We start from the raw sequence: 27,119 nt of genomic DNA on the forward strand, positions 1-27,119 counted from the left end.
AGGGCAGGTAGTTTGCCAAAGGATGGCTATTTGAAGAATCTCAAATATAAAATGTATTTTGATTTGTTTAACTATTTTTTTGGTTACTACATGATTCCATATGTCTTATTTTATAGTTTTGATGAAAATAGTAGAAATTAAGAAAAACCCTTGATTGAGTAGGTGTTCTAAAACTTTTGACCGGTAATGTATGTTTTGTAGTAAAAAGAGAGGAAGAAATACGTGTTTCCAATGACATCATTGGTGTGCATTGTGTGATTTTTTTTAAAATTTAAACCAATTATGCGTAGGCATTGCTAACTAATTGTCTACTAATTGGTTGACGATGTCATTGGAAACACTTATCTTCCTCTTTCTTGTTTACTACAAAACATAGAAACGTTCCATTTTCACATGTGGTGCTGAATATGAAGTATAACTTTTTTTAAATGTCCCTTTAAACATTGACAAGCTTCCAAACGTAGTTGTGATTCCGTGACTGTATTGCCTTGGATGAAGCCAAGTCCCTTATGGACACAGGGGGATCCGGCAATGGCTGGGGCGGCATCGTCCATTTAGAATAACCAAGCGACTTAATGGTAGATAGGTATGCTAAACAAGAGTTACCCAAGCAATTCCACTGTCAGGAAGCCTTAATAGCTAGCAGTAGCTAGCTCACCTCTGCAATTTACCTAACCTGGCTAGCACGTTATGCAGCGCCTGTTAGCTGGCCTAGTCTCAAAAGTCTACGTAGAACCGGATCACAGAGGTGGGACCCAGATCCTTCTGCGATGAGAGGCAAGCGGTGCTTAACCAAGGCAGACACAGGCGGTAGGGGGATATTCACAGAACCTGGTTGCCCTCTCTCTTTGAGTAAGCTCCCATAACTGTCGACAGAGTGCACAGGAGCCGTTAGACATTCTAGTCGACCAAGCACCCAATCGATCTCTGCGTTCCGCAACTCCGACTCAGCCAAGGTACGGGCACCCAGGAGAGGAAGTCACTATTGGAAACACCAAGCTCCGTAAGGAATGCTACATGATTGTCAAGAGAACCTGAGCCATGGACTAGTTGGGCAACAGTGGCAGCTGTCTCTTCGTCTCGCACACAAACTGATTTAAGAGAGAGCATCCTGAGCATGCACCGAGCCGAGACATACAAGACAACAAACATGATCTTTTAATATACTGGGGCATGGTCGCGAACCCGGCTTGTTAGTAGTTAGTTATTGCTATAGCCAAGCTAAGCCATTTGAATAATAATTCATTGTTTGTGATTAGGAAACTTATGAGAACAAAGTACAAACTTCAGCACATAACATGCAGGGGGTGAGCATGCTCTACCATTAACTGACAGTTTAGTTGACGTGACTCAAGACAGTCTCGTGTTTGTTTTAGTACCGTGAATTGTTCCTGTTCACACTGAGGTAAATAGTGGAATAACTGAAGGAATGAATCCGAACCTCACATGTATAACCTGTGGAAGACAGGGCTTCCAGTGTGGCGTGGATTTCATTGGCCTTGTCAGGCATGATTGTAGCTCCTCCAACTGAAGTCGTGAGAGTGCGACTCCCCATAGTATGTTGTACACAAGTTGACTGACTGAAAGACAACTGCAAGCAATTTCTTCAATTAATTTATCTTGGTGCCGTCGAGTCCAGAACATGGAACTAGGAACACTGGTCGGGGGGATGGGGGATGGGGTATGATTAAAAAAGCATGCCTTTGCATCCAGCTCAATCATTCAGTATACATATAAAGTTGAGCTGGTCAGTGCACTGAATCAGATATGTAAGGAATGTCCATACATACTGAAGGAACTCTGTCTCCCCTATGTATGGTCTCTTTCTTTCTCCAGGCATGCTCTACACTTCTTACCATTACACCCTATACTTCTTACCATTACATGGGTTTGCTGCATGACTTTAATAGCCTCTTCCTCTCCTCTATTGCCATTTCCTCTCTTTATAGCAAATCCCAGTCTCTTACCAATGCCTTCAACATTCCAGAAACTCCAACGCCACGGGCCAGCCTTAGCCAGGATGAGGTGAAGGCTGAGACCATACGCAACCTACGCAAGTCTTTTGCTAGTATCTTCTCAGACTGAGAGATGGAGTAAGCCCCCTCCTACGCCGACAGACAGACTGAAAGGCAGTCCCTCCCTCTTCCCCTCCCCAACACACAATGGACCAATAGAACTAACACCTCCCTATTATGGATATTGATGTACATTGATGTGAAAATGCACATATAAAACATCTACTGCCTATACAGACATAGGATCTTAATTTGACCAGTATTGTTGTAGCAAAATTATCCTGCAGCAAAAGGATTTTAACATTAAATCCATTATATTGCTTGATCGATGGTTAAGCTGGCCAAAATTAGGCTATGTGAAAAGTGCAATACTGTTAATATAACCCAGGCTGTATCACAACCGGCCGTGATTGGGAGTCCCAAGGGGCGGCACACAATTGGCCCAGCGTCATCCAAGTTTGGCCGGTGTAGGCCGTCATTGTAAATAAGAATTTGTTCTTAACTGACATGCCTAGTTAAATAAAGGTTAAATAAATGTCAAATATTAAAAACCGTGTGTTAGTGTGGGTTTTCAGTGCATTTATGTAAATCACAAAGCTCATCTGCATTTCCTGTGGTGTAGGAAAATTCTCCACAACAAAAGAGTGATCAAATTAAGATCCTACATCTGTACATTTGAAGACCACACATAGAATATATTATAGATAGCCCACTGGACAAAAACTGGTCAAATCATGTTGTTTCCACTTTATTTCAACCAGAAAAATCTACGAGATGACGTTGAATCAATGTGGAAAACTGATTGGATTTGCAAAGTCATCAATGTAAGGGCATTTTGTCTTTTTTCACCCAACTTTTAACTTAAATCCAATTACATGTATTTTTTTTTTAAACTCGACCAAATGAAAATCAAAACTAGATGTGCCCAGTGGGAGGTTTGTTGCTCTCAGTCTGAAATATTCCCCATCACTTTCACATATATATTACATTCCAAATGATTCCTACAATCACACACACATACAGTACACATTCACTTCTCTTGTTGTTGCACGTGTGTTTAAATTTCGGATAAAAGTAAGGGTGAAGATTCTTACCCCATCAATCATCAGTCCATTTTTAAATGGTGTTATTATATATTGCATTTCAGTAGGTGGCCTATGTTGCTACAGTTTTTATGTAATGGGAGATATTTACTTGGTCACGATTTGAACATTTGAAATTGTTTTTATGCTAGTATACTGGAAACAATACACTGGTAATCGTCATGATAGTGTTCACAGTTTTCTGTTACTGTCAGATCATAGTGACACATTTGACCAAGTTTTGGTTGGCTCTGAAATGAACCATCGCTAAATTAAACTTGTCGGCACAGTGTTGTTCACACTACAGTAGATCAGTTCAGTGTTACAGTAAAGCAACACCACAGCTGTTTGAGCTGCTCATTCATTCTAAAATATGATTTTTTTTTATAGATGCATGTCAACAAAGGAGATAAGGTTGCAATTTCAATCACTCACATCGCCGCTTGTAACCGTGTTGTCACATGTAATTAGCTAGCGTAATTAGCATAACAAAAGTATGTGTTGTTTTTGTGAGAATGCCGTTGCTGCCTCCCTCTCCCTTCTTCTGTTAGATTAAGACAAAATCTCAATAGCTCTCAATTTGGAAAACATGCCTTACACAGGCACAAAGTTCAGTCAGATAGTATTGTCTCAGGGATGTCCTGGTAAGTGAAACACTGGTGTCAGGGGTCAGGTCTTCCAAACGTTGCACTGAAATGAGGATGATGAGCACTGCAAATGAAAGCATGTGTGTTTATTGAGGTAGAATGTATTTGTTCTTTCAAATGTATTTGCACATGAAATATAACAAAATCATACTTGAAGACATGAGTCAAGCGATATTTTTGAGATTTGAATGTCAGATTGTAGAGACACAGCCATCTCAGTGCTCTATTTTACCTGCCATCACAAGGGCCTGGGATGCGGCTGTTTCTGTGAGTGGAGAGTTTGGGTGCCTATCCTGTCTGTCCCTTGGCTCCCAGCAGGGTCACAGCTTGTGAGCAAGGGACCTAGTCCAAGTAAATGCTCAGCCAAGGAATGTACCATGGGTCATGTAGGCAGTGTAAAATAAATATACTGGTATGTCCCCTGTGGGATATACAGTACCACTGCAGTATACTTCTGTTTGATTTTCTACATGTAATACTTTCTCCTCAAAACATTAATGACCCCTTTGATCATTGGTCAGAAAACAATCCCTAGATATTCCCTGAGCCCAAAGCTGAAACCTTCTGTTTCTAGGGCACTGAATATGTCTTCCAAAATGAGTGTGTTCCAGGCAATCTGTTTTTTGGAGCTAATTCGGAAAAGTCCCAATCTCCCTGCAGAACCCCTCTGCTTCCTCTACGCTTCGACTCTTAGTGTATCCACAGTGAACCCTTGTGATAAGTGGTGCATAAATGTGTAAATGTTGTTTTGTAAAACCAAATAGAAGTGTTGTACAGATCGTGACCTATGAATGATGCAGATTTGTCACGTTTGTCATGCTGTGCTTGTTGATATTTTGTGCAATGAATACTTGTGGATTTTGGTTTTGGATTTTTGGCATTTATATAATTTGTAAGCCCTTTTTCAGTACTGGCATTCACTATCATGAATTATGCATTATTTCTACTTTTTGAAAAATCTTTTTTTATCTTAGTTTCTTTTGTATTCAGGATTAAATGTCTACGTTTGAAAATTTATATTACACATCTTATCATGGGACTCAATGGAAATCATAACTCAGCAAACAGGATATACCATTGAATGAATGGATCAGAGAAGCATCAAATGATACCTGCTACAAAAAAATGACTTGTCTGGATGAACACGTGATTGGTATACATCTGTATTGTTTTACTCGGCTCTCTGCTACTGCCTGTAACAGAGAACATCCATCAGAGAACATCTTAGCTGTGTTTGGAGTTAAAATCCTCCGGTGGATTATACATTGGAGTGTCATCATAATTGAATCAATCTATATGAATATTGTTTGTTGATATTCATAGACATGGGTTGAAATGTTTATTTTGTTTACATTCTTTTGATGGATAGATTTGAATGTATGTTTACAATTTGTATGCCTTTTTTCTTTGCTTAAGTAGTTTTCCTAAATGCAGATGTAATTATTTTTATTTTGTTATCTGCACTATGAATTTCTGTGAAATTGATGGTCAATATTGATGCCTGCCAGATGTATAAAACAAGAAATCTATATGTATCTAAAATAGACAAAAATTATAAATATGACATATATTGTAAATCATTGTGGAGTATTCAAATAAATGTATAAAAGTATATGTGATGTTATTTGCAATGTACCTTCATAATTATGCTATCAACATGTGCACATATTCAATAAAGTTCAAGACCATTAGTAACAATGAGGAACCATTTTCTTCATAATGTTCAAATGATGATCAAAAATAACATTCTGAGTAGACATGATAACAGCAAGCTCAGTGGAAAGCTGTGAATGGCCAATGGCTCATTTCGTCTGTGGAGTTGTAGAAGAGCTATTCAGTCGAACGACTGTCATATTATGCTTTATTGGTGTAATAAGGTTTAGCTCTACCAATGTGACCACAAGGTGGTGCAGGGTTACAGTCTGACCAACTAGTTGGATACCCAAAGGCCACTTTACTGTGAACTTTATCACATCACAACCACCAATTTGTATTATTTTATTTGACCTTTATTTAACTAGGCAAGTCAGTTAAGAACAAATTCTTATTTTCAATGTCAGCCTAGGAACAGTGGGTTAAGTGCCTTGTTCAGGGGCAGAACGACAGATTTGACCTTGTCAGCTCGGGATTCGATCTAGCAACCAATGCACCAACATGAGATCCTAACTTGGGATACTGTAGAGGGGAGTGACCAAAATTATTGGTGTATTTTCGGATGTCTTTCTCATCATATTGTTGTAAGGACAGATATTACATGTTCTCCATGCATTAAAACATTATAAGAGCTACAGAGATACAGCATATTATACCTAGGGCCCGGTGTTGTGCGTGATCATGTGGCATGTGACATGACTGGATTTGAACCCTTTTCATTTTATGTCAGATGGTCCAGCACCATCCTCAGACAACTGCTTAACCTTTTTGTATAATTCTTGTTTCTGTGTAAGGCTTAAACAGGATAAAATGGTCACATGATTCTACAGAACACAGGGCCCTAATTATACAACAGGTGTGAGCAACCTTAAAAGGATTGAGAAGTCAGAGTAGTCACATTGAGATTTACATTCTTTTTCAAGTGAGCCGTGGCAGTAACAAATGTGCGACAGAGTAGATTAGAAATGTCTGGTAATCTTTTAAGATTGTACCTACTTTCATGCATAATATGCCAGCTATGCAAAAGGGATAATGAACATGGCATGAGGTGGAAAAATCTGGTGAATAAGATTTACTGCCAGCATTACTACAAAATTCTACACACAAATGCCACTGTTGAAGTGATCCCATTCATTGAAACAGAGCACGCATATAAAATATCCAAAGATGATCAAGCCTTTTTTTATCCTGTTTTTTGTGCAACAAATGTGTTCGTTCAAGGTTTATATACAGTACAACAGTCGAACACACAAGCCCTGTAAAGTTAATAGAAACTACTTGTCACTGTTGGAACTATTGTGTTGGAACTATTGTACCAGACAAAGGCAGCATCTACCCCATCCAGCCAAAGAGATACAGAGGAGACTGTTATTACTCCTTCCCCATCTTGGTCTCTTTACTTTCGTCAAAGGATTTGCTTCATAGCCCAACATTTGTTTTGTTTGCTTGTTTGTTTCTAGCTTTATTTTTTATATGAATAATCTAAGTATGCTCTCTGAGAATATAAACTAACACAAAGAGTGCCAGTATTGGTTTTGCACCTAAATATCTGCTGCCTCCCTAGAGTTCTCTTGCTGTGACTTGGCCTGAAGAAAAGGTTGTTAAAGGTCCAATGCAGCTGTTTTTATCTCAATATCAAATTATTTATGGGTAACAATTAAGGACCTTACTGTGATTTTTTTCACCATTTTAATTGAAAACAAAAGTTTCTTAGCAAAGAGCCATATCTCAAGCAAGAATGTTGCTAGAACTGTCGGGGAGTTGTCTGAGTGGGGAGGGGGAAACTGGATTCATCTGGTCAGTCTATCTCATGGAAAGAGCAGGTGTTCATAATGTTTTATACATTCAGTGTATATAAAACACAGGAAAATCACGTATTTGACTGCACTGAGCATGGACGTGTTGCACAGCTGTCTTGTAAAAGAATAGTCCCTGAGCTCTGTCAAAACTCCATAGTTGGCCAAAGCAGCAGAAGGACATACTTAGCGAAGGATGAGTGAGGGAGAAGAGTTCGATATTTTATTTTCAGTCGATCACTTTCCCAGTTTCCCCAGAAAGTTTTCATTATACTCTACTGTGTCTGGAGTGCACAATCCAATTTGCACAGAATGTAATATGGTTTCAACGCTGCTAAATGTTCTGAAAGGTCACACTTGAATTTAAAGCTATGTCTGCCTGCATTTCTTATCTGGATACTAAGAGTGCAGCTGTTTTCAACCTGACCATACATTTTCATAAATATCTGATGACCAATATCTGATGACCTTCTAGACAGTGATGTACTTGCACGAAATCACTCTCGGATCTCCTGGCATACAAATGGCTTAGTGTCATTTACTGCTACCCAGCCACGTCACGAGTTGATATGACATGAGAATCGGACTGACAGCCACTGACAACCCCATGATGACAGTGACATATGAGATGTTGTCAATCTGTCAGAAGGAAGAAAAGTGTTCTAATATGACAAAATCCAGTGCAACTTTGTGTATTATTTCAGGGAGCAAATACAGAAAACCTATTTAAAAGCTTTTCAGAAGTAGTTCAGGTCTACAGCTCCACACAAGCCCTGACTGGTACTGTTAGTCTGCCATGCAGTATCGAGGGAAATGTCCTTAATGAGTTCAGCTCTCATTATCTTGCTGGAGATGAATAAAGGATTGAGGCATCTTTGTGATAACATTAGCCTTGCATTGTCACCGACTGGGAGTGAGGGAGATGGCAGAGATGGGGTCCGTGATGTCTCTTTCTCTCACTGAACAGAGATATTTCTAGAGCTGACCTACTTAAACAGCCCTGAGATGCTGTGGGCACAGGTGCATCTGGTTCTGACTGTCTCTGAAACCCAGACAGACACAATAATTAGCAGGATTCACATGATAAGAATGGAAAACGACAACCTCAAACAGCACAGCTCATCAGCTGACATATCACATTAGGGAATGACTGACGGCTGGACATGTTTTGAGCCCTTAGGATATTTACAAGACTTTACAGTAATGAAATGTGAAATTCAGTCAAAGCTACGAAGTATTCACGGTTGTATTTAGGGAGTTTAGCTGTCATGGTTTAACTCAGAAAGTGTTATAGTATTTTACAAGTAGAGTGATTGCATATTTTGTCAGCTGTGAAAATATATATATTTTTTGATCTCATAAGTTGTGATTGCTTTTTACTTTCTTCAACCATGTAGGCCTATCTTAGGCTTGTACAATCCTTTGTTGAGGTGGTTTTAGCACTGATGGGAGCTGTCCTATTGTGGACGGCAGAGCCAAAGCATAATTAGAAAGCTATTAACTGAAGCACTGAAGATGTGTTGTCTGTCAAGTCATGTTAGGCCTTTTTAACAGCACGGCATGAATGACCTCCCATTGACATCCTTACTCTTCAAAAATCACTCAATATATTAACAAATGACTACGTGTCATCTAAAAGCTCTAATTACATACATCATTTTCTAGAAGTGGGAAATCAGAAGTTTACATGGGTAGTCTTCAAATGATGGCCTGGGTCATATTTGCACCCATGGTCTAAGCCCACTAAGTCTCCCTGGCCAACATGACAGATGATGAAGAATGAGAGACTGAAGTGTGTGGCACAGATTTAATTAAACCGCTCCCCAGGATGTCTCTCTGCCGCTCAGGAGACTAGCAGAGAAGAGTTACTGTTTGCCGAACACAGTAGCAAATAGTATTGTATATTCTTACATTATATAAGAATTGACAATACGAGCAGTGTTCAGTATGCCCTACAGACTGCTTTGAGGATCTGCTCTAAGGGTCTGGTTGGTAGGCTTCATCCAGTTTGGAAGTATACCGTATTGTTCCATATTATTCCCCTTATTGCACAGCAACCGGCATAATATAAACCTCTCATTGATCACTCTTGATAATATGGAATGGATGGGGAAGTGATTGGATTTTGTTTACCTCATTGCATTCAAAATGTTGGTCGAACGCTTTACCCCCTGGATCCACTCACAGACTGTTTCATATTTACAACCAATTTTCACCTTCATTCATCTCCGGATTCTGAAGTAGATTTTGATGGTCTCTATGGGCAGCTCCCATCAGCACTTTACTTCATTCCCTTTGAAATCAATTCAGCCTTTTATTTTGCTCCTACTCAATATGGGTTACCATGGATACTGCTCCCAACTGTTAAATAGCTTCATGCATTTGTTTATGACTGTACAGTTTCTTGGTGTGGTATATACTGTATATCTCTCAAAACCACACAACATAAATGCAATAAACCGACTGTCGTTGATGTTAACATGTAGCCCATGTTGTGAATGCATGTGTAATACTGTGATACTCACTGTGATACTCAATAGCACTTCAAACTGCTTCAGTTAGGGATACATAAGAACATCTCTGCTACACCATATGAAATGCCCAAGAACATTCAGGGTGATGAGGATAACAGAGACAAAGATGTCAAAGGGTCGGCAGCTCAGGGGATTTAATAGTTTATAATGTTTGTCACTCATGAAAAAGCCCAATCATCCTGTCTGCATATGAGCCTATGAGCCACATTCTGTGTCAGGGTGGGGGCTTCAGCTCCCTATTAGTCAGAAGACTTAACACTACTACACTCTTGTCTAAATCCTCATCGCATACTCATGGATCATTTGAGCCCAGAGGCTGGTGCCCCATTGCAGTGTGGTTGCTCAGGTCTGTTTGGGAAAAGCTGATGGATATATGGGCCTTAGAGTAGTTTAGTTTAATTTGTTGACTTTTTAATCCTCTCAGTCTTGACCAATGGATTTAGAGAAAGACTCTCCAAAGGATTCCTCAGATTCACAACACTGTTCTTCACTCAATCCCTAGAGTCTCAGCTTAGGGTAAAGCCTGGCCTGATTTAAAACATCTACATATGTTATAATGAACTTTCATGGACTGTAAGAACCCTTAGATAGCACACATACAGTAATTTAAAAAAATCCAAACATAATTCAAGACCCAAGACTGTGATCTGTATGTAAAATATTAACCACCAAGGGGAGCACAGACAACATCTTGAGATTCCCTGGAGAATTTCCCTTGAAACATTCAAACTGCAGACATTTTTTTACAAGCACATAGGCTTACATTTATCCCCAACAACCCCCTCCAACAACCCCCCAACAACCCCCTCTAACGTATTTTCCTTTTTCCTTTATTTTTACTGCAAGGTGAAAGACTACACTTTTGATGGGCTGCTGAATCTTCTATTATTGGCTGGCAATGTTGTAAAGAATAGGTCTGAATGCCTTTCAGAGCTGTTGTCTCTTATATAATTGTATAACAATCTATGGTGGATATAGAAATATCCATGTAAGTGTAACAGATGTCCCACAAAGACAAGAAGGCTGGTCTCGACACCAGTGTAACAGATGTCCCAGGAAGACAAGAAGACTTGTCTCGACACCAGTGTAACAGATGTCCCAGGAAGACAAGAAGGCTGGTCTCGACACCAGTGTAACAGATGTCCCAGGAAGACAAGAAGACTGGTCTCGACACCAGTGTAACAGATGTCCCAGGAAGACAAGAAGACTGGTCTCGACACCAGTGTAACAGATGTCCCAGGAAGACAAGAAGGCTGGTCTCGACACCAGTGTAACAGATGTCCCACAAAGACAAGAAGACTGGTCTCGACACCAGTGTAACAGATGTCCCAGGAAGACAAGAAGACTGGTCTCGACACCAGTGTAACAGATGTCCCAGGAAGACAAGAAGACTGGTCTCGACACCAGTGTAACAGATGTCCCAGGAAGACAAGAAGGCTGGTCTCGACACCAGTGTAACAGATGTCCCACAAAGACAAGAAGGCTGGTCTCGACACCAGTGTAACAGATGTCCCAGGAAGACAAGAAGGCTGGTCTCGACACCAGTGTAACAGATGTCCCACAAAGACAAGAAGGCTGGTCTCGACACCAGTGTAACAGATGTCCCACAAAGACAAGAAGGCTGGTCTCGACACCAGTGTAACAGATGTGGCGGTCCCAGTTGATCGGTAGTTTATTTTCTGACGATAGACACAAGGGAGCACATTAGATGTGCAGGACAACTGTATGTTGATGGCCGTAGATTCATAATTTGTCGCTTACATGTCAATATCAGACAATATCATAACATTGACAGTGTCATGACTTCCACCGAAGTCGTTTCCTCTCCTTGTTCGGGCGGCGTTCGGCAGTTGGCGTCACCGGTCTTCTAGCCATCGTCGATCCACTTTTCATTTTCCATTGGTTTTGTCTTGTTTTCCAACACACCTAGTTTCCATTTCCCTCATTATTTGTTGTGTATGTAACCCTCTGTTCCCCCCATGTCTTTGTGTGGAACTGTTTGTTGTAAGTGCTTGTGCTCTTGTTTACTGGTGCGCGTCGGGTTTTTTGTACCCATATTCTGTTGTATTTTTATGCCGTTGGTTTTTGGATGAAACTGTTCCGGCTACTACCTAGTTCTGCTCTCCTGCGTCTGACTTCCCTGCCACCAGTTACGCACCCCTTTACAGACAGAGATATCTGAAGATAGACACAAGGAAGATTTGTGATTAGCATAGAAAAAAACGGTGAATTAGCAGGGACTAATTAGCAGGGACTAATGTGACCATTCTTTATTATTATTATTTTATTTATTACCATTACATCTCGAGCATGATAGCTATCTCGCTCTTACAGCAATAACATACAATTGCACATTCCAGGATGCCCTCAATATCTAACAGGTACTGTACACATATACTGTATACACATAAGGACATGTACATAGTGAACTTGTACACATTGTAAATAATAAAATAGAATATAGTATTTCAGAACGTGACCTAACGCTTGCATATCAATGTCATACTGGGAAGATTTGATGATCACCATCTCCCCTATCTGCAAATGTAACCAATGGCCTAACACCTTATTGATATGTAAATTCATCCAACCAATAGGGATAGCTAAACATCAAATATACATTTCTGCAGAGGCAAGTGGAAACATAACTAACCCTCTTACATAAGAAACACAGAGACTTATCAACATGTTCATGTTGGGGGCCACCCATCCACCAGCAGCACATAATCAACTCAGAGACTTTTATACAGGTTTCCTCGATGACTTTGGCAATTTGGCTCTTTGGAGAGCATACGTTGAAAGTAGTTAAGTCAAGACCCAGTTTACAGACAGAGGACAAGAGTCAAGCTCTTTTTGCAGTTCCATTTTGCTACTATATGGTGTTAGTCTGATTGATCCCTTTGGCAGGGCGCTCTAATTAACACAAGGACATTGATTTCCTCCCCAAGGGCCTCCTGAAGAGGCAGAGACACCTCTTATCACAGCTGATATATATTATTGCCTATTAACAAACAGCTGACAGTATCTGATGCCAGAGTGTGGGGCAGGAGAAGGTGAGTCAACCATGCGCCGTTAGATCCCACTCTCAGGGATATTGGATGCTAAAACACATCACAGAGTGAGATTCTCAGTGCTATCATTCTAAATCATATCTTATACAGTACCAGTAAAAAGTTTGGACACACATTCTCATTCCAAGGTTTTTCTTTAGTTGTACATTTTTTTTACTACATTGTAGAATAATAGTGAAAACATCAAACCGATTGTCACGTCAGGGCATGACATTGATGAAATAACACATATGGAATCATGTAGTAACCAAAATAGTTTTCAAAATATATTTTATATTTGAGATTCTTCAAAGTACCCACCCTTAGCCTTGATGAGAGCTTTGTACATTCTTGCCATTCTCTCAACCAGCTTCATCAGGTAGTCACCTGGAATGCATTTCAATTAACAGGTGTGCCTCATTAAAAGTTCATTTGTGGAATTTCTTTCCTTCTTAATGCGTTTGAGCCAATCAGTTGTGTTGTGGTATACAGAAGATAGCCCTATTTGCTAAAAGACCAAGTCCATATTATGGCAAGAACAGCTCAAATAAGCAAAGAGAAACGACAGTCCATCAATACTTTAAGACATGGCCAATCAATCCGGAAAATGTCAATAACATTGAAAGTTTCTTCAAGTGCAGTTGCAAAATCCATAATGCGCAATGATGAAACTGGCTCTCGTGAGGACCACCACAGCAAAGGAAGACCCAGAGTTATCTCTGCTGCAGAGGATAAGTTCATTAGAGTTACCAACCTCAGAAATTGCAGCCCAAATAAAAGCTTCACAGAGTTCAAGTAACAGACACATCTCAGCATCAGCTGTTCAGCGGAGACTACGTGAATCAGGCCTTCATGGTTCAATTTCCGCAAAGGACACCAATAATAAGAAGAGACTTGCTTGGGCCAAGAAACAAGAGCAATGGACATTAAACCGGTGGAAATCTGTCCTTTGGTCTAATGTGTCTAAATTTGCGATTTTTGGTTCCAACCTCCATGTCTTTATGAGACGCAGAGTAGGTGAACAGATGATCTCTGCATGTGTAGTTCCCACCGTGAAGCAAGGAGGAGGAGGTGGGATGTTGTTGCGGTGCTTGGCTGGTGACACTGTCAGTTATTTATTTAGAATTCAAGGCACACTTAACCAGCATGGCTACCACAGCATTCTGCAGTGATACACCATCCTATCTGGTTTGCGCTTAGTGGGACTATAATTTGTTCTGTTGAAAATTATATTTTCAACAGGACAATGACCCAACACACATCCAGGCTGTGTAAGGGCTATTTGACAAAGAAGGACAGTGATGGATTGCTGCATCAGATGACCTGGCCTCCACATTCACTCAACCTTAACCCAGTTGAGATGGTTTGGGATGAGTTGGACCGCAGAGAGAAGGAAAACCAGCCAACAAGTGCTCAGCATATATGGGAACGACTTCAAGATTTTTGGAAAAGCATTCCAGGTGAAGCTGGTTGAGAGAATTCCAAGACTGTGCAAAGCTGTCATCAAGGCAAAGAGTGGCTACTTTGAAGAATCTCAAATATAAAATATATTTTGATTTGTTTAACACTTTTTTGGTTACTACATGATTCCATATATGTTATTTATTAGTGTAGATGTCTTAACTATTATTCTACAATGTAGAAAATAGTAAAAATAAAGAAAAGTCCTTGAATGAGTAGGTATGTCCAAACTTTTAACTGGTACTATACATGTGGAATGAGACAGATGGAGGAGTCTGGCTCACCAATAGGATTTGTTTTTGTTCTGCCAATAGAACTGTAAGCCCAGGCATGAGAAGAAATGCAAGTACAGTGTTAATGCTCCCTATTCTACTGCTATGGGAAACTGGTCTGGTGCTGTACTGTATGTTATATGTCCAAAGAGATGTAGAGGCCATCATTTCAATCTTCGTGAGCATTATCTGTACCTTGTTTCTCTCCTCTCTCTGTGTGAGACTGCTTTAGTAAGCAGTTTTACTGCAGCAGCTGGTGACAACTGCTTTGGGGCCCACATTGTGCTGTCACCATCATCAATTCAACTAATGCAGAAACTGTGTCTAGGTGAGATTGAGGAGCAGGTGCGGGGAGCTGGAGTCATTACCCTGTGCTGATGAGAGGTCACTGTTTCAGAGATTTTGCTATCTTGTTTTTTACTTTTTTTATTTTTTTATTTCACCTTTATTTAACCAGGTAGGCTAGTTGAGAACAAGTTCTCATTTGCAACTGCGACCTGGCCAAGATAAAGCATAGCAGTGTGAACAGACAACACAGAGTTACACATGGAATAAACAATTAACAAGTCAATAACACAGTAGAAAACCTGTTCACTGAAGAGCCCCAAATACTTTTGACATGTATCCACCATTTTATCATCAGTAGTCTTTATACTGTTGTGCAAGAGACTATTGTGAGTTAATCATATGTGATAAAATGAGTGAAGAACTTGTGTGAACACAGCAGGGAGCTTTTTAGGTGTACATTTGAACATGCTGCCATGCCTCATATCACATAGTACATTTTGGTTAGGAAATAATGTCAGTTTAATAAATAAATTAATAATAATAAATTAAGCAAATAATGAAGAGTTAATTTTCATTGACAGGATACCTGTGAGAGTACAGCGAAAATGATTGGTGAATTATCTTCCCATATGAACAGTGATGAAAAATTAGCCTTCATTTTTGTGTCTGCAGCTACTTTCATGAACACAGATAGTATGCAATTCTCCTCAGAGACATGTATTTAATAAGCATGACAAAGTCCCTTATAAACGCTCATCAGCACGCAAGCATACGAACTCACATGCTAATGCACGCGAGTGCGTCATTTGATGCCCATAAGCGCAGACTCAGACACACCCCCTTATTGCTACGAATGCTTCAGATAAACCATGAGGGCGCACTAAATCACTGTTGACTGTGTTGTGGACAACATGTAGCACTAAATGCGAAGATGGCATGATTTTTTATAAAGACTGTATAATAAATGTAGTAAAACTGCACCTAACAGGAGCCAAGGATTGATCATGTAGCCTACATATGATGGAAGCGGATCATTGGCGTGAAGGGTAAGATGATATCCACTCCTATTTGATGATGGAATGAAAGGACGGGTTTCAAAATTCTCCGTTTTTCCTCTGAGTACGGACACAACATTTTGGTCTATTTGAGCGTGTGATTACCTCTCCTCCGATGATGTCTTCGATGCTCAAATACCCTGGGTCAGCAATGTCGTGCCGCATCAATAAACGAGGACAAAGTGTGCTTCAGATCTTGGTGTGCCAAAATCACACCTTTGAAAATAGAACATCTCAATGATCACTGTCCTTTCAAATGCAGCCATCGGATCAAATCATGACACTGTTACAATAGCGCATATTAGACCTATTGTATCAATGCATCCCAACAGTTGTTTCTGTGGATAAACTGTTTACTTTCTTATCAATTGTTTTGAGGGAATTTGACCATTTGCGACACGGACAGGTTGCCTATGTAGGTTAAGTTGGATTCGTTTCACGTAGAGAGAGTGCATAACTGGCCCGTCGAGCATCTATTGAAAACTAGCCTATTTGAATGTTTCAGTGTGTGCTGAGTGTATCCAGGCGACATGGCATGTGGTATGTGAGTGTAGCCAATGTTATTTGTAACAGTTTACAGTGTTAAAGTGAAAGTGGTCCCGCTTGCCCCTTGATGCACTTCTGTAGCCTATGGAAAAATATTTTATTTGAACTCAAGTCTCTCTTCCATCGATTATATAGGCCTACATAATCATGGACAATATTATATTGTGTATAGGCCTATGCATAAACCAAATAAACGATGTCTGTCACCTACCTACTCAGTATACTGAAGACATTACTGTCAGGTAAATGGCTATTTTCTCCAGATTGCAATGATTTCCTAATTTTCAAATGAGACAATGCGAACAGAGTAGGGCTATCACGATTCAGCCATATCATGTTAATTCTGATATCTGGATTTCAGCAACATCAGAAGAGACAAAAAGTTACACATTACAGAGATCCACCATAGTTTAGCTCAAAGGTGTGTTTGCCTCAGGATAAATAGCCTTCTTTAACCAAAGGACATACAGTACCAAGGCAATAAATCTGCATCCTCTGTGACCTTTTATTTAAAAAATGCTGTCACTGATGACTTACCATCTAAAAAGGACATTCAATGCCTTTATCAGCATGAGAGCAAATCAGGCGACTGTTTTGTTGGGCGAAGGCATTATGGATTGCATAATGGTGGAAAGAGGGTATGATTGTACACACACACACACACACACACACACACACACACACACACACACACACACACACACACACACACACACACACACACACACACACACACACACACACACACACACACACACACACACACACACACACACACACACACACACACACACACACACACACACACACACACACACACACACACACACACACACACACACACACACACACACACACACACACACACACACACACACACACATACGTCTGCACTTCAATGTCAGTGTTGTCAATTTACCTACTTTCTGAGTAATACTGTATATTATTAATTAATTCCATCATCTTTGCTATTTTGGGTAGCATGGCTGACACAGATGTCAGATTGATTAGAGAATATTCATGCTTCAGTGGCATTTCAGTGGTGGCCATCAATTAGACGGCGACCAATGTAATGAAAAATAAATAGCCATAATTAAAAACATTTATCTTGTCAAAAAATATTTGGTTATGCTTCATCTTACAGTCTGCCACAATATTTACTGTGTATTTCCTTAGAAATAACATTGTAAAATAGTAGTAACATAATAATAATCCAATAATTATATTGTTGACATTAATTTAAACAAACAGACCATTTTTTTATATTTTGATACCAGGTTGTTAGTTACCAATTGTGTTATATGGTGTAATATTTAAAAAAAAATACATATTTGCTGTATGTTGAAATCGGGTTTGAAAATTGCAATTACAAGATGAGTCAGTGACTGTAACCATGGTACATTATTTAATAGTATCTGTAGGTCTGGTAAGGTTATGATGGCTGTGTGTAGATTATATTTAGGTGTGTTGTGGAGACGGGGGAGACGTTTGGTCAGACCTCTCTCCTCAGGATGAACAGATGGTATCTCAGGGTTAGCTCATGGGCGAGAGCCAACAAGGGAGCCGCTATGTTTGTCTCTCTGTCATGGAAATGTGCTTTAAAAGTCAAACGAAAAAGCATTACAAACAAGGTCTATGTGCAAAAATATTGAAATGTTTGCACTATTTGAAACATGGATACTTAGATACTCCCTTATTCTTGGTTTTAAACAGAGACACATTATTTATATTCAATTTCTTCATATAAATAGTGGTCAACTATACCCCTTTGTTTATTACAATGTACTGTTGTTTAAGATATGAATAGCAAGCTATGTACTAGTGAAATACTCTATGTGTACTGAAAGCCACTATTCCACTGAATCTATTCTGTTGAAAATCTATTTATTGTGTGAAACAAAGAGTCAGTGATCTTGACTCTTGAAAACAAACCATTGGCATCTTACATAGTCTTTATTTTTGGGTGGAAGGGGATTGACTGTTGTCTACAATCAATGGAAAGGGAGTTATTTACTGAGGAGTTGCCAGTCACTATTATACTTTTTGTATATATTGTCACGACTGCTCCCACTCCCCCTCACTGGCGTTCGAAGGTGCCAGGCTCCCCAGCATTACGCACACCTGCCTTCCCCCGTCACATGCATCAGCGATTATTGGACTCACCTGGACTCAATCACCTCTGTCATTACCTCTCCTATATCTGTCTGGTTCCCCGCTCTGTTCCCTTCTTCAGCATTAATTGTCATTTGCCGTTGTTTACCTGTGTGCTGATGCTGTTCCTCTTTTGTTATCTGTCTGTTCCTGAATAAATATTGACTCTCCGTATCTGCTTCTCATCTCCGGCGTCGGTTGTTACAGAATGCTGAAGCCTTCATACGAAGCCGCCCATCCCACATCGGGCCTCAGCCGGATCGTCAGGTTTTTACGCCTAGCCAGCTCGTCAGGCTGCTACGCCTCCGCCGGATCATCGGGCTCCCACGCCTCAGCAGGATCGACAGGCTTTCACGCCCCAGCCGGATCGTCGGGCTCCTATGCCTCAGCTGGCTCGCCAGGCTCCCATGCCTCTGCCGGTTCGTCGGGAGTTTACACCCAGCCGGCTTGTTCAGCGCCCGTGCACTCGCCCAGGTGGGACACCAGGTGGCACCCCTAGAGGGGGGGGGGGGGTACTGTCACACCTGCTTCCCTGGTGCTCAAAGGCGCCAGGCTCCCCAGCATTATGCACACCTGCCATCCCCCCGCCATGCACTTCAGCAATTATTGGACTCACCTGGACTCAATCACATCTGTCATTACCTCAACTATATCTGTCTGGTTCCCCGCTCTGTTCTCTGCTTCAGCATTAATTGTCATTTGTCGTTATTTACCCGTGTGCTGACGCTGTTACCTGTCTGTTCCTGAATACATTTTGTATGTATGTAATGGACATACACAAAATAGTCAAAATTGGTGAAGTGCAATGTAAAAAAAAAACTTGTTTCAAAAAAAATATATATATTTTTTTTAAACTGAAAAGTGTTGCGTACATATCTATTCACCCCCTTTGCTATGAAGCCCCTAAATAAGATCTGGTGTAACCAATTACCTTCAGAAGTCACATAATTAGTTAAATAAAGAGGGCCACCCACCAAAAATCATGGCCCAGGCAAGGAGGGCATTAATCAGAGACGCAACAAAGAGACCAAAGATAACCCTGAAGGAGCTGCAAAGCTCCACAGCGGAGATTAGAGTATCTGTCCATAGGACCACTTTAAGCTGTACACTCCACAGAGCTGGGCTTTATGGAAGAGTGGTTAGTGTGTTGGACTAGTTACCAAAAGGTTGCAAGATCGAATCCCCGAGCTGACAAGGTACAAATCTGTCTATCTGCCCCTGAACAAGGCAGTTAACCCACTGTTCCTAGGCCGTCATTGAAAATAAGAATTTGTTCTTAAATGACTTGCCAAGTAAAATAAAGGAGTAAAAAAAATATGGAAGAAGTTACTCTGGTTAGACGAGACAAAAATTGAGCTTTTTGGCCATCAAGGAAAGCGTTATGTCTGGCGCAAACCCAACACCTCTCATCACCCCGAGTATACCATCCCCACAGTGAAGCATGGTGGTGGCAGCATCATGCTGGGTGGATGTTTATCTTTGGCAGGGTCTGGGAAACTGGTCAGAATTGAAGGAATGATGGATGGTGCTAAATACAGGGAAATTCTTGAGGGAAACCTGTTTCAGTCTTCTAGAGATTTGAGACTGGGACAGAGGTTCACCTTCCAGCAGGACAATGACCCTAAGCATACTGCTAAAGCAACACTCAAGTGGTTTAAGGGGAAACTTTTAAATGTCTTGGAATGGCCTAGTCAAAGCCCAGACCTCAGTCCAATTGAGAATCTGTGGTATGACTTAAAGATTGCTGTACACCAGCGGAACCCATCCAACTTGAAGGAGCTGGAGCAGTTTTGCCTTGAAGAATGGGCAAAAATCCCAGTGACTAGATGTGCCAAGCTTATAGAGACGTACCCCAAGAGACTTTCAGCTGTAATTGCTGCAAAAGGTGGCTCTACAAAGTATTGACTTTCATGGGCGTGAATAGTTATGCACGCTCAAGTTTTCCGTTTTTTTGTCATATTTCTTGTTTGCTTCACAATAAAAAATATTTTGCATCTTCAAAGTGGTAGGAATGTTGTGTAAATCAAATGATACAAACCTCCCAAAAATACATTTTAAATCCAGGTTGTAAGGCAACAAAATGGAAAAAATGCCAAGGGGGTGAATACTTAGAATGTATGCACACATGACTGTAAGTCGCTTTGGATAAAAGCGTCTGCTCAATGGCATATATTATTATTATTATATTATTATTATATTATTATATATTATTATTATATTATTATTATATATTATTATTATTATTACTTTTGCAGGCTACTATAGGTTTGGATCCTTACACAATCATTCCCAAAGTGCTTGAAACAAACCATTGAATTATGGTTTAGTGACTCTTTTTCTCTAGAGTGAATGATTACAGATACAGATACAGATATCTGTACAGATACAGTTTTGCACTATTTTCATGACCAGACTTTGTATGTAAGATCCCACTAAGACTAAGTCTGATTTGCCATTACAATAAAATACTGATAATTTACTACCTCTTAGAAATGCAGTACTTTTTTTGAGGGGAACATGCACAGTTTCAGTATTTGTTACTTTAATTGTTACTCTCTTTTTAAATGTCAATTTATGGGCCTTGTCTATATTAGTACACACTTAGAAAAAGGGTTCCAAAGGGGTTCTTCGGTTGTTCCCATAAGAGAACACTTTTTGGTTCCAGATAGAACCCTTTTTGGTTCCGAGTAGAACTCTTTTGGGTTCCATGTAAAACCCTTTATGGAAAGGCTTTTACATGGAACCCAAAAGGGTTTTACCTGGAACCAAAGGGTTCTAGCTAGATCCAAATAGTATTCTTCAAAGGGTTCTCCTATGGGGACAGATGAAGAACCCTTTTAGGTTCTAGATAGCACGTACTTCTAAGAGTATGTTTCTCAAGTGTTGATCTTGTACAAGATATTAGTCTTAGATTTAGATGCTGTGTAAAGCATCTTGGCAATATGATGGGCAGTAAAATCGAGATTTCCCACTCTCCTAAAATTAGAACAACCTCGTGTGGCACACTGCAGAAAAGCACATCGCAACATGATACAATTAAATCCTTCATCTGTTTCTTCTCAAGCTGTGTAGAAATCCACAGATTACAGGCTTCAAATTTAAAATGCTTTACTAGATGTGAACCTTTCCTTCCTTTCATTGAATCTGGAATGAAATAGGCCTACAGTATGGAAGATAAAAGTGCTGAATTAAATAATAATTTGATTATTTATTTTGTTAATCTCTGTCATCATAACATGTTAATGTCTGTGTAGAACCACTTCTACATTTTTAAAGAACATTTGTGTATGTTTTAATATGGATATAAAATGCTTTTCTCTTTCTTTTCTCAGCCCATATTGATCTTGAATCAATCTGAAAGGGGAGATCGAAGGAGTCCCTATAAGATGACACGCACAGATCCCCCTGATATACTGGTATCTACTCTGTATCGGGACATCAAACTAAATCCCATCACTGGGCACTCCATTTCGCTCAGCCCCTTCCAACAATGTGACTCGCAAATGATTGACAAACTGGAGCGACACACGGAAACCATTAACAAAAGACACTGCCGTAGCTTTGACTACCTTGAGTCATTGGACGACCCACAGCCCTTTTCTGCCTCAATGGAGTATCCTTACAAGAGGACTGAGCATCAGAGGGTGCATAAAGAGGTGACCTGGAATGGCCTGGATCATCCAGGACACCTCCGTTTCTCGTCCCCTGATCTGTTCAACACTAGACTACCCCCACCACAGCATGCCAACCCAGACAAAACCAGTCAGGCCACGAGGTCAGATTCAAAGAAAAGGACAAGATCAAAAAGTGCTCCCAGAGTCAAGACCACCCTTACCACTGTGCCCATGTCAGTCTCTCCACCGGTAACCAGGAGAGGACGAGGTGTCCCACAGGCTGTACCAGACCCCCCTCTAAGGACATCTGAACCACACCGGGACTCTTACTCATCTAACCAGGCTTTTTCAAACGAGGTACACCCTATAAAACTGCAACCACACTCTCCCCTCTACGTCTCAGACTGTTTCTCTGAGGAGAGTAAACAGGATGAGCCAGCCATCACTCCTCATGTCAGGTGTCGTGTGGATATCAAGCCAGATGCAGCGGTCCTGCAGCACACATCCAGGAGGTCTCAGAGCATGAGGACTGAACATCCCTGGCAGAGATACTCCTACTTCAGTCAGAGCAGAGGTCTGTCTGTGCCACGGCAGGTACGGACACCCACACCAAACGACTGTTACAGTGGCGATTATAGACAAACATATCAGTACACTACCTGCGGGCCCCCCAGCTACATCCAGCCAGTAGACATGCGAAGGGTGCCCTCCACTATAATGCCAAGGGAATACTTGTCAAGGGAGCAGAGGACTCTTTCAAACCCCAATATACCCACTAAATTCTTCTACACTGAGGATCCGACCAGATACCCTGTCCACCCCTCTGCTAGAGCGTACTATCAGGATGATAATTCCAGCCTCACCAGCCAAGGCAGTACTCTTAATGGTCAGTATGTGCATGATCCACGGACTCGCTGGGTTCACACTCTCCCAGTCCGGCCATATTACACAGAGCAACACATGTCCAGCAGAGACCCTGTGCAGGCTGTCTATACCAGACCTTACTCCACAAGCGAGGCAGGGCCATACTTTGCTCAAACACAACAGGCAAGAGCGTACTATGGGGAAGAACCCAGGGGCTATCTCTGTCAGTCTAATGGCTCCAGGATGTTATACAGCAAGCCGTACAACCCCCCAGCAGAACAGTATATTCCTTACAGGGCATATCACACGGAGGGCCGTCGACGTACACAAATGTCCCAGGCCTATGCAGATGACTGGTATTGTTCAAGTATATCTGGATACTCTAACCAGTCCTCTCAGCTGACACCACAGAGAGTAAGACAAGAGCCAGTAATGGCCCCCTGGTTTGAAAACAGTTATGTGGAGCCAACCAGACTGGGAGCAGAAGTCAGAAAACACTCAAAGTCCTGGGACAATATTCTTTATCCTCGTCATGACAGGGAGCAAGCAGTGCCGTGTGGACGCAGCTATGATAATCTGTTATACCAGGGGAGACATGCTCTGTTTCCTAATGATACACCAAAGCCAGTTATACTCAATCTATCTAGTTCACCAAGGCGCTATGCTGCCCTGTCCCTCTCTGAAAACTCCTTAGAGAAAGGTCCAAACAATCCTGGAAGGAACACTAAGGCTGGGCTATGGTTTGTAACTCCTGAGATCACGATAACCGACAATGACATACGCGCACGCAACCACAAACTGCAAGATGTGCGGTCAGCCACCTGGGATGCACTGGATTGTGAAAAGGTGCCAACTCTAAATGTTCTTCGTCATCAAGAGCAGCCATCTGAGTCAGCGGAGCTGACAAAAGACAGACAACACAAAGATTATTCCCTGCAGCAGAGCCTAGAGCAACTGGACGAGCTGCTAGCTGATCTTGTCACTGATTACAAACCCTCGACCAGCAGGCGGCCTAGTCAGGATCTAATGGACCAACTAAAACAGTTGATTAGTGAGGATGATGAAAAAGGAAAGCTAATATCTTCAGGCCTAGAGAGTCTAGGAGGCCTAGAGAGTCTAGGAACTCTGAGCTCACCAATCGCCTCCACTAAAACCAGCCCTGACACAATCAAAGACCCAGACAGTGGGTGTGATGGCTTACAGAGCATACAAAGGAGTCCAGAGGAGATCTCCCCAGACCACAGCACAGACGACGATGACACCATGATGTGTGCCAACAAGAAGTGCAAGCGGACAGAGACCCTGTTCAATGCCTGTCTTTATTTCAAATCCTGTCATAGTTGCTACACCTTCTACTGCTCCCGGAACTGCCGTCGGGATGACTGGGACAGCCATAAAGAGAACTGTCTATATGGGTGTATCAGTAGTGTGTGCAGGCACATGCTGAAGTACTGCAGAGAGAACTCTGAGATCCATAAAGCCTTCTCTCGCATTGCCAAAGCTGGCTACCTTTCCAGAGGGAGAGGCATTCTTTTCCTGGGCTTTGCTAACCCAGGGACTGCTGACAACTTCCTGAAGGTTGGGCTTGAGAGCCTTGTCATGTCCCCAACATATCTGTCTCTAAGAGAGCTGGACAGCTTCAAAGACAACCTGGGGGATTACTGTAAGGACCTGCAGCAGGCTGGCAATGAATATGACCCCAATGAATGTTTTCTCTTGAATGTATCCATAGCTGTTGGTGAACTAGTGCCTAACAGACCTTCACCAAGAGTCCAAACACCAACAGTCCGAAAATATGCAAAGATTTCGTTGGCCTCCTCCAGCCCAGATAAAAAGGTCTTCAAGAAGGAAAGTGACATGGAGACACTCATTCTCACCCCGCCACCAGGCACACCTGATATTGACAAAGAGGGAAAGGAGGGTATGAAAGCCAGAGAGATCTGCTTTATCAATATCCAACGTGAGCTCAGGACCAGGGGAGTCTTCCTGCGTCATGAGTATCCCAAAATATACCGTCAACTCTGTGAATTTGTGGAAAGCAACAAGAGATTCACGCCCACTACCATTTACCCCATAGATAAGAGAACAGGGAAGCAGTTCATGTGTATGATCATGGCTGCTTCTGAGCCTAGAACGCTAGACTGGGTGGGTACACCCCATCTCCTGGATGATATTATATAGTACTGACCTGTGCACCTCTGATGTCACCTATATGTACATGTATGTACATGTGATTTAACAGATATTATGATGGATGTTTGTAGATACACATGTATTTTACATCAGAAAGGAAGATTGTTAAAGGGATACTTCAGGATTTTATCAGTGAAGCCCTTTATCTATTTCCCCATTATCACATGAACTCGTGGATACTATTTTATGTCCCTAACTAGCACAATTACTAACTAGCATTAGCGCAATGACTGGATGTCTATGGTAACTGCCAGCATGCTAGTAGATACCATAGACTTCCACTCTTCGTGCTAATGCTAGTTAGCATTGGCTCGCGAAACTACCTCTAACTTCCTTCAAACTGGATGCAGAGACATATAAATGGTATCTATGAGTTCATCTGACTCTGGGGATTTAGAAAAAGGGCTTAATTGCCAAAATCCTGAAGTATCCCTTTAATAAGACTACCAGTAGTAATGTTTGCATATTAATCACTAAGAATTAGATATCATTTAGAAGTGATTCATACAAACAATGTGCAGGAAAGGTTGACTGAAGTTGCACACACAAACAAACTATAATGTAACACTTTATCATTGTAGTTTTTGGTTGAAGTAGCATTGTTTTGATCCTGTTACACTGAAATAGTTTGATCTGCATGTAAAATGGTCATACTGTATTTACAAGTCATTATTTAGTTTTAATCCCTGTTTAGACAAGGTACTGTCTGTCTGTGTTGATACCATATGAACTGGGTTGGAACAAGCACAAATAATAAAAAATATAACTGAATATAACTGAGGGAGGCACTACTATTAAGAGCATTTATAAAGTAAACTAGATTAAAGCTTCAAAGCATAATCTCCACTAGTGTTCTACTTGTTGAAGCTTTTCTCAGCAGCTGTAATATATTAAAAAAATACTGTTGTATTTCTGCAGATGCTTCAATATATCCAGAAATTATTCTAATTTGAATATCAAGAATCTCTTGAAATTGCTGTGTTGTGCCAGGGTCTGGGTAGAAATCTTAGTTAATACTATTAATATCACTGCTGATAATAATACTTTCATTATGCCTACATATGGATAAAAATAAATCAGGTGTCTACATCTACGCTCTGAATCCTATCACCCCTTTAGTTTCCCAGTTGTTGATTTTGTTTTAGGCATTTGAATTGCACCCTCTTTCATCACTTTGTTTAGATTTTGTACTGATTCTACACTGCTAAATTCATTGTAACACGCTTGATAACTTGTTTGATAGTGGCCTTCAGTAGAAAATGCATTTGACAGAAAGCAATGTGTGGATTTGTTTTGTAAGGCTTGACTCTTGACTGTAAATTAATGTGGTGCATTTGCTTGACATTGCAAATGAACATTTATTTTGCTTAAAGCACGTTATTTATATTCAGGTATTTTAATATGGATTATGCTCATGATAAGACTGACAATGGTTATAATAAACTGACATTCAATGCTTGGGAATTGAATATTATTTTCGAAGATATATGAAATATTAGTACTACTATTTTTGGTTGAGGAAAAAATGTTTTAACTAACACATTTGTTGAAGAATATCTATTAATATCCTATTCCGCCCAATGTATTTCATACCTGTAAATGAACACACAAATGCAATAAAAAGAAGAAACAAAAGAGCAACTTAACATTTAAACATGACATATTGGTAATGATAAGTTGGAGCTTTGAGCTGCTGGGAGCTTCTTTTGCACTTGAACATAAATGATACAGAATGTCTCCTAATGCATCTACACAGCACTGAAACAAGCATGTTATGTTTCCATTGATAGAGCCTCTGACAAATATAAAGTTGCTCTTTTTTCCTCCTGCAAGATGTCACCCAATTTGATATTTTGTGACGTTTATAACCCATGTATAATAAACTGAAAATAAAGACA

The 27,119-nt window shown here is 40.7% G+C and overlaps 2 protein-coding genes across 4 annotated transcripts in view; both read left to right on the forward strand.

The window, feature by feature from the left end:
• Window positions 1–2,497, forward strand: part of LOC124034357 (synapsin-2-like) — a 33,787-nt gene extending 31,290 nt beyond the window's left edge. Inside the window, exon 13 of one of the 2 annotated variants that reach the window (XM_046347446.1) lies at window positions 1,950–2,497. The gene's annotated coding sequence lies outside the window, so the exon portion shown is untranslated. The remainder of the gene's footprint in view (window positions 1–1,949) is intronic. The other variant, XM_046347447.1, reaches the window with a different exon arrangement.
• A 13,186-nt stretch (window positions 2,498–15,683) lies between these two features.
• On the forward strand, window positions 15,684–27,119 carry LOC124034358 (apical junction component 1 homolog). Of its 2 annotated transcripts, XM_046347450.1 has the most exons (3): window positions 15,684–15,844; window positions 18,758–19,024; window positions 21,883–27,119. In XM_046347450.1, exon 3 carries the CDS (start codon window positions 21,937–21,939, stop codon window positions 25,207–25,209), a length of 3,273 nt encoding a protein of 1,090 aa, XP_046203406.1. In that variant the 5' UTR covers window positions 15,684–15,844; window positions 18,758–19,024; window positions 21,883–21,936; the 3' UTR covers window positions 25,210–27,119. The 2 variants fall into 2 exon arrangements, with proteins under 2 accessions (XP_046203406.1, XP_046203405.1); XM_046347449.1 differs by lacking the exon at window positions 18,758–19,024.

This window comes from Oncorhynchus gorbuscha, linkage group LG04 (assembly GCF_021184085.1).
Source record: "Oncorhynchus gorbuscha isolate QuinsamMale2020 ecotype Even-year linkage group LG04, OgorEven_v1.0, whole genome shotgun sequence".
In the NCBI taxonomy this organism is placed as follows: Eukaryota; Metazoa; Chordata; class Actinopteri; order Salmoniformes; family Salmonidae; genus Oncorhynchus; species Oncorhynchus gorbuscha.